A 15,662-nucleotide genomic window follows, 5' to 3' on the forward strand; every position below is an offset into this window, starting at 1 on the left:
TGTGTCTCACAATGAGATTTTCTCTATGAGTCATGTATCAAATTTAGCGTACTTGTCTTTCCAGTTCGGCTCATATGTGTTCCTTGATTTCATGTCGAATACTAAATAAATTGCTTGCATAATCATAGCTTTGATATATATATGTACCTCTCTGCTTGTGCCTTCCTTTTATAAGACTTCTAGAATGTTTTTCGGTGCTATTGCACAGCATTTTGATTTTTTTGGTTGCTTATATTCCAAACGGGTTGCAGACAAACTGCTCGGCAGCAAAAATCCATTTGGGTTCTTGTTTTTGTGAAAAATGACATTGATTACAATAAGAGGGTATCCCCCACCCCCAACGCGTGACGACACTGCCTAAGATGGGTCTACCGCATTCCTCAACCATTGCCCTTTTTCATATTCCATCTGAATGCTTTAAGAATGAATGCTCCAACTCAAAGCGCTATGATCAAAAACGTAACCTGTATTAGGATAATTGAGCTACATTTAGTTTAAACAAAAAAATCAAACTTTATACGCATAAATTTAGCCTAAGTTTATGTAGAAAGCTGAGAAAACCCATTTTATTCTAGTGCCAACACATTTTTCCCAGTTTATAAACTGTATAAAAATCAACAAATATTAAAGATTTTCTGAACATTTTCTTTTTTATGAAGAAATAAGACATAGAAAGCTCTTAATATGCAAGCAATTTGACATTCCTGTATACTAAACCAACATTTGTTTGCCGTTTTAGGTCTTTTTATGGGTTTTAAAACAACAGTTTGCAAGCCAACGATTGAAATTGTGGCAATATTACCGCGTATTGATTTTCGATTTTTTGTGTACTTGAATTACCAATAAACCCGTTTGCTTCACGATATAAACTAGAATATACTAGAATATACTAGATATACTAGAAAGTCCTGCGCCCTTTTCATTGAATTTCTCTTCCCCCATGAAATACTCCTCCAAGGAAAGATCCTCCCACATAGCCCCCTCCCCTGAACCCCACACCCAAACCAAAAAAATCCCCCTGATAACGTTAGTACACTTCCCAGTAACCATTACTGTATGTAAACATTGGTCAAAGTTTGTAACTTGCAGCCCCTCCCCCAGAGACTGTGGGGGGTAAGTCATCCCCAAAGACATAGTTATTATGGTTTTCGACTATGCGGAACAAAATGGCTATCTCAAAATTTTGATCCGTTGACTTTGGGAAAAAAATGAACGTGGGAGGGGGCCTAGGTGCCCTCCAATTTTTTTGGTCACTTAAAAAGGGCACTAGAACTTTTCATTTCCGTTAGAATGAGCCCTCTTGCTAAACTCTAGGACCACTTGGTCGATACGATGACCCCTGGGGAAAAAAAAAAAAAAAAAAACAAAAAAACAAATAAACACGCACCCGTGATTTGTCTTCTGGCAAAAAATACGAAATTCCACATTTTTGTAGATTGGACCTTGGAATTTTTTCTATAGGGTTCTCTGATACGCTGAATGCGATGGTGTAATTTTCGTTAAGATCCTATGACTTTTAGGGGGTGTTACCCCCTATTTTCCAAAATAAGGCAAATTTTCTCAGGCTCGTAACTTTTGATGACAAAGACTAAATTTGATGAAACTTATATATTTAAAATCAGCATAAAAATCCAATTCTTTTGATATATCTTTTAGCATCGAAATTCCGTTTTTTAGAGTTTCGTTTACTATTGAGCCGGGTCGCTCCCGGCTCAGAAATTCTATTTTAGGAATAAAGATGAACATGTTTTCTGTTTCACAAATAGGTCAATACTGTAGGGGCTTAACAAAGACACGGAATCAGATCATTATACGTTCATGTGGAATAAGGTAACTGAGAAAAGAATTGAATTCCTTTTGAATGGAGGGGGGGTGGTTAGGTCTAAAACAATTAAAATATGCAAATGATAGAAAGGGGAAAAACTCCAAAATTTTACGATATTTCAAGCAAAAGTTTGCCTCAGAATATCCGAGCCTTGCTGCAAACATACACGACAAAGCCTTTGCTGAGAGCTGTAGCGACAGGGGGAGGGGTAGTAGCCTCTTCTTTCTTGCACGGGCTCACAGAGCTGTCTTAAACTATGTCATCTAATTAGACAAACACAGTGATGACTTGATTAGTCTTCTGCGTCGGCAGGGAATCAGGGCTACGCCAACCAAATGCTTGAGCGTTCCTAGCGATGGTCAAACATTACATGGTAACGAATTGTAAGTAAAAAGTGACAGAGAATAAAAGTTATTAAAAATCTAAAGAATAGAGTTCGATGACAGAATATCAATTCGATGACAAAATACCAAAGAGTTCGTGATAATGAACGGTAAGTAAGGAGCAACTCGGCTCAATAGCAAAAAAAACTCTAAGAAAGCTGCATAAAAAGAATTGGCTTTTTATGCTGATTAAAAAAAAAAAAAACAAGTTGGTACTTGTGTATTACTTCTCATAAAATCTCAGAAAATGTACTTGCATCGTAGTTTGTTTCAAAAAAGAACCTACCTTCACTTATTGAGTGTGTTCTGAATAATACACAAGTACCAACAAGTTTTTTTAACTGCAAGTAAGGAGAGACATTCAAACTTAAAACGAGTAAAAATTGAAAGGGGTTGACTCCTTCTCAAAGCCCCGCTCTTTACGCTATAGTCTGACTCTTTGTCACAGTTCTACTTTTTAAAACAATAAAAAACCTTAGCGTAAAGAGCGAGGCGTTGAGGGGATAACACCTTTCATATTCAGAATAATTTCTGTTCGTTTAGTTTTTTATTTCTCTACTTACTTGCAGTTAAAAAAGCTTTCTTTAATTTCAGAACGTTTTTAAATTAATTCATGTTTTGATTTTTACTCAACGCACAAGAATAATTAAAACAAAATTTGTATATTATTTTTTTTTGGCTAAGTGGCTTTCTCATAGTTTTGATCGAACCAATTTGATAAAAAAGAGGAGCGGGAGGAGGCCTAATCGCCCTCCCATTTTTGGCTACTTAAAAATGCAACTAGAACTTTGTATTTTTTTAAAAACGTTTTTATTAGTAATAAATATATCTAACGTACGAATTAACTTACGTAAGGAGCATCTATATTTTCATATTTTTATTACGTTTATGAGGGGGTTCACCCCCTCGTCAATACCCTGCTCTTACACTAAAGCTTGAATTTCGTTCAAATTCTTTAAGAATGGCCCCCTGAAACACAAAGGCCGTAGAATAAATAGTTGAAATTACTAACTATACTTTAGCGTAAAGAGCAAGGTATTGTGGAAGAGAAGAACCCGTTATAAACGTAATATTTTCTGTTCGTTGTAAGTTTTGATACTGCTCCTTACTTCCAGTTGAAAAAACTATTTTATTTATTTTTTCGTTTTTTTTTAAATAAGGCTAGAAAATCCAATAGAAATTCTCTTCCATCATAATAAATTCCTTCATGGAAATATCCTTCCACGTAACCCCCTCCACCGACCCATCCCCACACCAACGTGAAAAAATCCACCGGAAAACGTCTGTACACTTCCTAATAACCATTACTATATGTAAACAATGGTTAAAGTTTGGAACTTGCAGCCCGTCCTCTGGGGACTGTGGGGGATTAAGCCGTCTCCAAAGACATAGTAATTACGTTCTTAGACTATTCTGAACAAAATGGTTATCTCAAAATTTTGATCTGGCGAATTTGGGAAAAAAATAAGCGTGGGATCTGTCTTCTGGCAAAAAATTCCACGTTTTCGTACATAGGAGCTTGAGACTTCTACAGAAGGGTTCTCTGATACACTGAATCTGACGGTGGGATTTTCGTTAAGATTCTATAACTTTAAGGGTTGTTTCCCCCTATTTTCTAAAATAAGGCACATTTTTTCAGGCTCGTAACTTTTGATGGGTAGGATTAAACCTGATGAAATTTATATGTTTAAAACACACATTAAAATGTAATTCTTTTGATGTAACTATTGGTATTAGAATTATTCCGTTTTTTAGAGTTTCGGTTACTATTGAGCCGGGTCGCTCCTTACTACAGTTCGTTACCACAAACTGTTTGTGTCCAAATATGCAAGATCCATTAAGTTTAGTGTTACTTATCAAAAGCTACGAGTCCGAGAAAAACTATCTGCTTTTCGAAAAGGGGGAACACTTCCAAAAAGTTAAAGAATTTTGATGAAAATTGAACGAGTTCAGCGTATAAGAGAACCCTACTGAAGAGGTTTCAAGCTCTCGTCAACAAAAATGTGGATTTTTTTATTTTTTTGTCCAAAGAAGGATGACGGATGTTTATCAGTGTTTATTTTTAAATTTTTTTATTTTCATTTTTTACCCAGGGATGATCATACCGAACAGAATTCGTACGAAATTCTTTTTATTTGTCTTCCATGATAATCGTCCGGGGAAATTTTCAGAGGAACTTTTCAATAGGGGGATATTTGCCAGATGAGATTCTCCATTGGGGAATCTTCGGCGGAAACAACTTCACAATGGAAAGGGGGATGGGTTGGAAAAAAAAATTTCCACTAAAGGGTGGATTTTTGAAATGATCGGAAAAACAAATAGAAATGAAAGCCATTTAAATGAAGGTATGCTAAGGAGAATTTTCCAGGCGTAATCATCCGCAAGTAATAATATGGGGGGGGGGGCAAAAGACAAGAGCATATGAAAACTTGCTTCACTATCGAAACAGGAAGGGGACACCCTAGAAGATTGACTTATCTTGATGAAAATAACACCCTAAAGTTCAGAATATCAGAGAACCCTATCACGCGGTTTCTTAAGAATTATCTACAAAAATGTGGAATTTTGCATTTTTTCTGAAGAGAAAGATCACAGATGTGTGTTTATTTCTTTGTTGTTGTTTTTTAGGGGTAATTTTATCGAACTAACGGTCCTAAAAAATCAAGAAACAGCTTAGTTTAACAAAACAAAATTCCCCGCTTTTTGAAGTAGCAGAAAAAATTCTGGCATAGCAAACTGGCGTTTTCTGTCATTATGTGTCACAAAACTGAGTATTACAAAACCTAAAAAGTCTGTGATATACAGTCGATTAAAAATTATTGAAAACTATAATATGAGCTTCCCAGCTTTTGACCCAGAATGCCCTTGACCCAGATTGACCCAGGTCATGCATTTAACCAGAAAAGTCACGAGGGTGATACAAAATAAACGGTTAGCATTGACACTTGTTTAAGAGCTTAACTTAACAAAGTTGATTAAGTGAATATTTAGATTTATGCAGAAATTATTTTAAAATAGTTCTAAGATTTATTATTGATGGTTATACTTTCAAAAAAGCAGTCGCGAAGAAGGTATATCAGAGAAGTCTTTTCCTTTTTCTATTTTGGTGTTGGGTTTGGCGGTTTGGGATTAGGTTAGGTTAAGTTCGTATAGGTAAGAATTCATCTTACGACAGATAATAATACTACATAAAAAAGCTTTTTTTCACACCAAAGAAAAGAAGAAAAGAAGTCTCACACAAAAAAAAAGAAGTTGCCCATTTAATACAAGTTTACGAACTGCCCCTATTCCAAATACGTTTCTTTTTGAAAAAGAAAAAGTATATAATGGGTATTTTTACTAGATAGACTCCTTATAATTTTATTCTAATCCTAACGATCAACCTTTTTCCTAATCTTACCGAAATTTCTTAATCCTAACAAATAGTCTTAATCTTATTAATATATAAGCCTTACCTGCCACCCTTGCAGGAGCAAGCTTCTATCAACAGCTCGGAGCCACATCACGGCGTCTCCAACTTGAAAGTCTTTAAGTTGCTTGCATTTCTTAAACAGAAACAGACCCAAACATTTTAATAGTTCAGAGGTGGAAGCCTGAATCACTGTTCGTCGACCTTGTACATCCGAAGTAGCTGGTGACACTAAAGATATGGTTGGCCTTGTAACAGACTTCGATAGGTCAACGCTCGGTGGTCGAATGTTAGCTTGAACTGCTCTATCCAGTGCTACGCTTTTGCCATTTTGCTGCACTAAGCAGGTCATGGTCTTCGACCTTTTATATGGCTCTTGGACTTGGAAAACAGTGTTTAAGGTAGGCTTGATAGTAACGGGTACCGGCATTTTCTTAGATAGATTATTATTAGAATGTTTCTGGACATTGTTCTCAAATTTTTTCTTACTGGCATTAGATAGCTTTTTCCAGCTGAGTGTATTGATGAAAAATGATGACTTCTTGAATCGATTATCATATATCTTCTTATCAAAATTTGAATTATAGAGGTTTTCTTCAGTCACAGATCGAACCCTTGGCTTATTATTATTGTTCAAATTTAGTTCAATTAAGTGATTATTCAAAATTGTCACATCTTTCTCTGAACAATCTTTTGGATTGAAACTAAGTACAGTCCCCATCTTGTCACCACTAAATAAATCCAGATTGACAGAGTAATCTTGAATCAAAATAAACAAGAAATTCCAACATTCACTGACGACTATTGCCTGACAGAGGTCACCATTTGAAAGAGGTATCCTCTCTTTTGGAAGTAGTTCTATCTCCAACTATTTCCTATTGGTTCCAATCAGGGAATCAATAGTTATAGCGCGCATGTTTTTTAAAGAAGTAACACGTGCTTTAAGGGACGATCAATGCTCTCAAGGAAGAATAATTTGTGGGGGCTTAATTGAAATTTACTGTATCTCAGAGACGGTGGTTCCTAAGGTAAAACAAGCTCAAAATTAAAAGTGAAGAGTACCGTCATTAAGTATGATTTATACCTAAAATAGCTTGAGCTAACCAAAAGTTACTGGAAAAGAAATTAAATAGTATTGACATCTCTCCAAAGCAATAACTTGGGACTTCCATTTAATTTATTAAATTAAAAACAAAGTTTTTTTCAACTCAAAGTAAGGGGCAACATTAAAACTTAAAACTAACAGAAACTATTACGTAGATGTGGGGTGCTGTCTCCTTCACAACACCTCGCTCTTCCTGCAATTTTTTTTTAGTACTTTTAGAAAGCTCCTTAATATTCAAATTGAACGACCGTAGTGATTCAAGAGTCGTCCTTAAAGAACTTGGACAAAATTAAAACTTTACGGTAAAGAGAGAGGTGTTAAGAAGGGGACGACACCCCTTCATAGATGTAACAATTTCTGTTATTTTAAGTTTTAATGTTGCTCCTTACTTTCAGTTGGAAATAACTTTTTTTATTTAATTTCTGATCGTTTTTTAAATAGTACCTGGAAATCTGGCTCCATCTCCACAGAAAAATCCCCTCTCCCAATGATCATATCCTCTAGAAAATTCAATCCTGATGGAAATTTACCCTGAACAATCACCCTTAACATCTCCATGAGTGAAATTGAGACGGCAGGGAAAGCAAGATATATGAAAATAATTTCGTATAGGAATTCTGTCATATTCCCCCAGCGAACAATTTCACCTGAAAAGTTCATCCCTTGGAAAATTCTCTCCATGGAAAATTCCCCACGTGGAAGATCCCCCCAGCAGAAAATTCACCTCCTCCACTCGAAAAATGTATGCATACGTCCCTACAATAAATACCACCCGTAAAAAATAGGCACAATGTATAACTTAAAGACCTTTTTCCACAGGTTGTGGGGGGTCATACTACTTACAAAGGCATATTGTGTCTTTCAACTATGTTGAACAGAATGGCTATCTCAAAAATTGTTCTCGGACGATTTTGGGAAAAATGGGGCGTGAGAGGGGGCCTAGTTGCCCTCCAATCTTTTTGGGTACTTAAAAAGGGCACTACAACTTTTTATTTCTGTTTCGAATGAGCCCTCGTCGGATTTCCTAGGACCGTAAGGTCTATAAGGTCCAACCCTGGGGAAAAAAAGTAAATAAATAAACACGCATCCGTGATCTTTCTTCTGGCAAAAAAATACAAAATTCTACAATTTTGCATATAGGAGCTTGAAACCTCTACATTAGCGTTCTCTGATGCGCTAAATCTGATGGTGTGGTTTTCATTAAGATTATTTGACTTTATGGGGTATGTTTCCCATTTTTTGAAAATCAGGCAAGTTTTCTCAGGCTCGTAGCCTTTGATGGGTAACACTAAACTTAATGAAGTTTATATCTTTGGAATCAGCATAATAAGCCTATTCTCTTGATAAATCTATTCATATCAAAGTTTTGTTTCTTAGGAGTTTTGCTTACTATAGAGCCGGGTTGCTCCTTACTTACAGTTCGTTACCTCTAACAGTTTGTCCAACATCTCTTAGAAACACTATCTAGAAACTGCAACTTAACGACAGTAGAATTTAGTGTATTACAAAATTCCTTTTGTACTTTAAAGCTTTTTACAGGTTTACCTGTGACAAAATTATTAAGGATAATGAGGAAAAAAAAGCCAGAAATCATTACCTTGAATGACATTTTACAAGGACTGAAGTACCAAATCACAAATTTTAGGGAGTAAAGAGAATGGGTGAGGGCGACAATCACCCAAATGGGCTTTTTGGGAAAAGAGTAGACGAAAAACATGGGTTTTTTGTTAGTGTGAATAAAATGAAAGCGGTTCCATCGTAAATGAACCCTCATGTAAATGAGCACCATATAACCGAAACGATGTAACTGAATTTTTGTGCAACTGTACCCTTTAGCAGCTGAACCATGTTCAACTCAATCACCGTATAACTCAACCATCACGTAAGTGAACCCTCATGTACCTGCATCCCCATTCAACCCAACCCCATTCAACTCAACCTCCATGCAATAGAGCCCTCGTTTAACTGAAATGTGTGCAGCTAAAACCTGACGCAACTCAAACCAAAAGAACTGAACTATTTTGAAACTGAACCTCGTGCAACTGACCCCAAGTACAACTCAACTCCGTTTAAGTGAACCCTCTTGCAGCTTAACCCCCATTTAAGCTAACTCCCCTTCAACTCAACCTCTTTGCAAATCAACCATCATTCAAATCAATCCTTATGCAACTCAGCCCCCGTGTAGCCCAACCTTGTTCTATTCAACTTTTATTCAAATCAACCCTATTCAGCTCAACTCTTCTCAAATTAAATAAAAAAAAACATCAACAAATTTCTTTAACTGAAAATAAGGTGCAACTTTAAAACTTAAACAAACAGAAATTATTCCGGATATGAAATGGGCTGTCCCCTCCTCAACGCCCCACTCTTTACGCTGAAGTTTTGCTCTTTCTCGCAACTCTACTTTTTATACAATAACTATTACTAATTTATACATATTACTTTTTTTAAGTGATAATAATTTAAAATAACCTAAGTTTGATTTTTGTTCCGGTTGTTTAACTCTTGAATCACAGAGACTGTTTAATTAAAATAATCAATTATTTGATTATTATATAATAATAATAATAATAACCTCTTTTAAAAGTTAAAAAAGAAATTTAAGCGTAAAAGCGAGCTACTGAGGAGAGGCAGACCATCTCATTTACGTAATATTTTCTGTTCGATTTAAGTTTTAATGTTGTTTCTTACTTTCAGCTAAAAAAAAATGTTTTTTGTTTAATTGCTGATCGTTTTTTAAATAATGTCGGTAAATCCAGCTCCCCCTCCATGGAAAATTCTCTTCCGCCAGGAGAAATTTCTCTATGGAAAGATTCTCTTACGTAACTTAAATTAGCGAAATTTCCGGAACTAAATTTGCAAGGCATAGTAATAAAACGCCGAAAGAGGTCGAAAATATCTTTATGAAAATGAATGTCACAAGTTGAGCAACGTTCAAATGACTGAAATGAAATAAAGAAAAGATCTTTAAAACATACATAGTACTTTATGTTTGTTTTAAGTTTTAACGTTATTCCCTACTTTCAGTTGGAAAAAAAAAACGTTTTTTTTTTTTTATTTAATAAAAGAACAAGCCGAAGACATACAATTTCTCAAAATTGAAAGCTAAGATTGGCCGGAAAATAACACAAACAAATTATTTCTTATATCGGCCACTATTTAACAAAATTCCAACTTTAGCATAAAAAGCATGGTATTGACGAGGGCCTGAACTTCCTCATATGCGTAACATTAGGGCGAATTTTGTTCCAATTCTTTGAGAATGACCCCTGAATCACAAAGTCCGTTTAATTAGAATAAATAGCTCTTTCGAAATTACTAAAAATACTTTAGCGTAGCCTAAGGAGCGAGGTATTAAGAAGGGGGCGAACCCCTTCATATACGTAATAGCTCTGTTCGTTTTCAGTTTCAATGGAGCTCCTTACTTTCAGTTGAAAAAACTTGTTTTTTTTGTTTAATTTTGATTATTTTAAATAATCCTTGGAAATCCAAAGTGGAAATTCTCTTCCCCCATAGAAATTCCCCCATGGAAAGTTCATCCCAAGCAACCGAAACCCCTCGACTCCCCACCAGAAAAAATTACCCCTGAAACGTCTGTATACTTACCAATAACCAATACTGTATGTAAACAATTGGCGAAGTTCATTTCTTGCAGCCCTTCCCCCAGAGACTTTGGGGAATTAAGTCGTCATCAAAGACATAGTTGATAGATATTTTGACTATGCTGAACAGGATGGATATCTCAAGATTTTGATCCGGTGACTTTGGGAAGAAATGAGCGTGGGTGCCTAGTGGCCCTCCAATTTCTTGGTCACTTAAAAAGGACACCAGAACTTTAAATTTCCGTTCGAGTGAACCTTGAAGTAAAATTCTAGGACCAATGGGTCACTACCATCACCCTGAGAAAAAACAACAACAAATAGACACGCATCCGTGATCTTTCTTCTGGCAAAAAATATAAAATTCCACATTTGTGCAGAAAGGAGTGTGAAACCTCTACAGTATGGTTTTCTGATACGCTGAATCTGATTTTGTGATATTCATCAAGATTTTATGAATATCACAAAATCAACAATTTTGTTGATTTTGTGGGATGTCATCACACTTCTCACTCTATCTCAGACCAAAAAATAAATACCGAAAAACATTTATTAAAATTATTATCAATATTTATTCGATATCTGAAGGGCCGGGAGCTACTCACAAATTAATATTTACTAATTAGCAGAGCTTTGATTTTAGTTTTTAATATTAATAGCGATAGACTCTGATCAAAAAAAGATTCATATGTGTTCCAAAATTTTGTAATAACATTTTTTTGCGGAAATCTAGACCGTTCGGAAACAATAAAAGGCACAGGAAGCTTACTTAAAAGACAGCGAGGATTATATGGTCGGACTGAGGAAGGGCCTGGAAAATAATATCTAAAACTAAAACTAGATATCTAAAATATCTGGTTGCATATCCTTTAGATAACGGACACGGAAAAGTATACATTGAAAAGCTAGAATTTGTCTAACAGGAATGATATTTAAATAACTGTAAAGAATCTTAGTTGGAGATTTACCTGGAAGAGAAACTGGGGAATAAAACAACATCTTAAGGATTCTCTTTGCTTTATTTTTTAACTTCAGAATAGGAGAAATATGTGACTGAAACGTACTCAAATAAATAATCGAAAAATAATTAATATACGAATGAACAATAGAAAAATAGATTGATTTTAAAGCATAAAAAAGGAAGGAAAATTTTAAGACGATGCATTACACCTATGTTCCTTCCTAACATAAGCCTTAGGCTAGTGATATGAGCTTTTCAGCTTAAATTCTGATCAACAATGACTCCAAGATACTGAGTTGTTTGCACTCGATTTATTTTCATTACTCGACCTCTAAATATGACTTCAACCTCTTGTAACGCTGGTACTGCAGTAGAAGTTCTTGAAAAAACCATAAAAAGAGTCTTTGAAGTGTTGACAACCACTTTGTCACAATGGAACCAGTGAAGCATCTTTCTCTGTGATAATTCGAGATTTAATTTTAGAGATTGATGATCTATGTCGCAGGTAGAGTTGGCTGTATCATTAGCAAACAGTAAACTGAGATCCATATCAGTCCTATGGCAGGTTAGGCTTAGAGGGAGATCATTTACATAGATAAGAAATAACAGTGGTCAAAGTATGGACCCCTGAGGGACCCCCACAGCATTAGACAGGTTTTCCTCATCTGAAATGTAGGCATTTGCATTCAATATTTGTTTTCTGTCCTTGAGGTAAGATTCAATTAGGAGACTCGCTTGTCCTCTAACACTGCAATTAGGTAGCTTAGATAGTAGAATTTTATGAGAAATAGTGTCAAAAGCTTTTTTTTATGTCAACAAATATTGTTGCAGGTAGCAGACCTTTATCCATGGCATCATTCAAAAACTGGGTTAGCTTTAATATTGCATGTTTTATAGAGTATGAAGACCTGAATCCAAATTTAAATGGGCTGAAATTTTTTTTTCTTCAAAAAACTGTACAGCCTGTTACACATACACTTTTCAATAACTTTGCTAAAAGCGGACAAAATGGAAATAGGTCGATAATTGGATGGATCTTGCTTGTTTCCTCCTTAAAATCGGACAAAAGTCCGATTCTTTTTATTTATCTATTGGTATTAAAATTCCGTTTTTAGAGGATCGGTTACTTCTGAGCCGGGTCACTTCCTACATACAGCTCTTTACCACGAACTGTTTTATTACTCGTGTAATTAGAAAATGTAGTTCTAACCTGTTCAGTCGGAAGAAATAAAAGGTGGCTCGAAAAAAAAATTGTCTTTAGTTATTGGTTAATTCTTTTGTAAGTTATTATTTTATTTTATAAGTTTATGATGGAAAAAGAACTTTGCCCCCCCCCCTTTAAAAAACGACTATTTTTTCTTCTATCTTATATAATTGAAAATAATCGAAACTTTCACGCCCAGGGCCCAAACACCCTGGAATCTCATGGCTTCAGAAAAAGTTGCAAAGTAATGCAGGGAAAACAAAGCCCCATTGTACCCAAAACCTTAAAAATATGTAAAAAAAAACACTGTCTCGTAAAAAACTGTCTCGTAAGCTGTTAATGCGGATTCAGGAGTAATTAAGTAAGAATTACTGAAAGTAAGGGGCAACATTAAATTCATAACGAACAGAAATTATTCAGTATATGAAAGTGGTGGTCCCCTGATCAAAGTTCTTTATTATTCTAAAAAGTAGAGTTGTAATAAAGAGTCAAACCTTAGAGAAAAAGCGAGGTATTGAACTTTTCTCCCAATTCAAGAACGACTCCTGAAACACAAGGCTCTTTTAATAATAAGAAGCTTTTTTTAAAGTACTGATAAGCACATAAGAAGCTTTTTGAACGTACAAATATAGGTTCTGTTTACAGACCAAAGGGAGCAAGGGTACATTTCTATTTTCCTTGCGAAGTCTGTGAGTTTTAAAGTTTATTTTGTGCATAAAATGATGTAATGGAAGGGGGAATATCGAATCGGCAGCTTAAAAAATGTTGAGTCCCAAAACTTACCAACATCATGAATTCTCAATAAGATAAAAACTAGTGATTGTTTAAGCTGGGAGTCTGGCCATTTTTAACAAAGAAAATGTAAGATTTAAGGAAACAACACAGATAGACAATGACAAAAATTGTCAAAACAGTTTGTGATAACGAACTAAAAGTACAGACTGCCTCAGCCCAATAGTAACCGAAACTCTATAAAACAGATACTGATGACAGAAGATTACATAGTAAATTGGCTTTTTATTCTGTTTCTAAATGTATTTACCTCATAAATTTGATGTTACCCATCAAAAACTACGAGTCTTAAAAATTTGCCTGATTTTAAAAAAGTGGGGACACTCCCAAAAAGTAAATAAATCTTTTAAAAAATTACATCGTTAGATTCAGCGTATCAGAGAACCTATATCTGCAGAAATGTGGAATTTAGCATTTTTACCAGAAATAAGAGCACGGATGCACGTCTATTTTAATTTATTTTTTCCCTCGGGGGCGATTGTATAGAACTAGTAGCCCTAAAATATCAAGATAAGGATGATTCTAATGGAAATTAAAATTTCATACCCCTTTTATAATTAATTCAAATGATTCTAGGGCAACTAAGCCCCCCCATGCCCCTTTTTCCTCAACGTCACTTGGTCAAAATTTTGATCCAACCATTTTGTTCTACAAAGTTGGGAGGTCTATTAGCTATGTTTCTCGAATGATATGACACGCAAAGCCCCTGGGGAAAGGGCTGCAGGTCATGAAGTTTGCCCATTGCTTACATATCGTAAATGTTGTTGGGAAGCATGCATAAATTGTTTTTTTGGAGGGGAGAGAGATTTTCTAAAGGGAGGTATTTTCCATGCTGAGAATTTTTCATGGGTCGGAAAGAACCCGGGGTGAACATGAACATCCCTGGGGAAATTTTACATGGGAAAATTCGCAATGATTGTTATACGAAATTCTTCTTGTTTGTCCTACTTTCTCATCTGCCACTCAATTTCACATGTAAAAATATTACAAGGGTATTGTCAGGGGGGATTTTCAAAGGGGTTAGGGTTGTCTGGAGGATTTTTTCGTGGGTGATTTTCCGAGGAACAAATTTCCCGCGGGGGAATTTATATTTAGATAATCTTTCCATTGAAGGTGGGAGTGCATTTACGAGAAAAATTACGAGAAGGGGAAGGGGGATTTCCGGCGTAATTTGAAAAACGATAAGAAATTAAATACTAATTGAAATAGAAATAATAGAAATAGAAATTAAATAGAAATTTAAATTAAAGTATTTTCTGAAATGAATTTGCTGGATTTTCCTGGCGGAATTTTACTCAGAAAATTTTCAGCATGGAGTTTTCAGCGAGGATAGAAGCTTACAGGGAATTATATTTTGAGGGGGGTACACAGGATGAATTTTCCACGGATAAATTTTTCGTGAAAGGTTTAATTTTTCTATGGAAGGGGAGGCGAGTTTCCCGGCATTTTTTTTAGAAACGATAAGAAAATAAATAAAAAAAAAACAAGTTTGTTCACCTGAAAGTAAGGAGCAAAATTGAAACTTAAACCCAACAGAAATGATTCCTTATACGAGGAAGCTATCCCTTCCTCAATACCTCACTCTTTACACTAAGATCTGACTAGTGTACTGATTCTTTGAGAACAAATCCTGGAACATAATAACCGTCTATTTAGAATAAAAAGCTTTTTTCAAGTGCTAAAAAACTTTAGCGTGAGGACTGAGGGATTGAGGAGGGGGCAGCATCCCTCATGCTCAGGACGATTTCTGTTTGTTTTGACTTTTAATGCCATTTTTTACTTTCACATGGGGATTTTTCTATAGTCTATTTCTGTTTACTTTTTAAGCCATAACTAGATCGTCCTAAATAAGAGACTAAATAAAAGAAAACAAGTTTTTTTTCAACTGAAAGTAAGGAGCAACATTAAAACTTAAAGGAACAGAAATTATTACGTATATGAATGGGGTTGTCTCCTCCTCAACACCTCACTCTTTACGAGTAATTTTCTTAGTACTTTTAAAAAACCTTCTTGTTGTTCTAATTAAACGGCCCTTGTGTTTCAGAAATCGTTTTTAAAGAATTTGGACAAAATTTAAACATTGGCGTAAATAGTGAGGGGTTGAGGAGGAGGCAAACCCCATTCATATACGTAATAATTTCTGTTTGTTTTAAATTTTAATGCTGCTCCGTACTTTCAGTTGAAAAAACTTGCTTTTTTATTTAATTTCCTATCAATTTTTAAAATAACCCTAGGAAATCTGGCCCTGGCTCCACAGAGAAATGCCATCACAGAAATATCCTCTAGACAATTTAATCCCGGGGAAAATTTACCCTGGGTAATTACCCTTAACAACTCCACGCGTAAAACTTAGACGGAAAAGAGAAAAGTATGATTACACACCC

At 35.2% G+C, this 15,662-nt stretch overlaps 1 protein-coding gene across 1 annotated transcript in view; it reads right to left on the reverse strand.

The window, feature by feature from the left end:
- The window catches only part of LOC136026408 (cyclin-dependent kinase 5 activator 1-like), a 33,915-nt gene extending 27,448 nt beyond the window's left edge, over nt 1-6,467 (reverse strand). The window contains exon 1 of the mRNA XM_065702977.1: nt 5,664-6,467. Within this exon, the coding sequence (XP_065559049.1) occupies nt 5,664-6,338 (675 nt within the window). The 5' untranslated portion in view covers nt 6,339-6,467. The remainder of the gene's footprint in view (nt 1-5,663) is intronic.
- Nucleotides 6,468-15,662: the final 9,195 nt, after the last annotated feature.

Source organism: Artemia franciscana, chromosome 1 (assembly GCF_032884065.1).
Source record: "Artemia franciscana chromosome 1, ASM3288406v1, whole genome shotgun sequence".
NCBI classification, from domain to species: Eukaryota; Metazoa; Arthropoda; class Branchiopoda; order Anostraca; family Artemiidae; genus Artemia; species Artemia franciscana.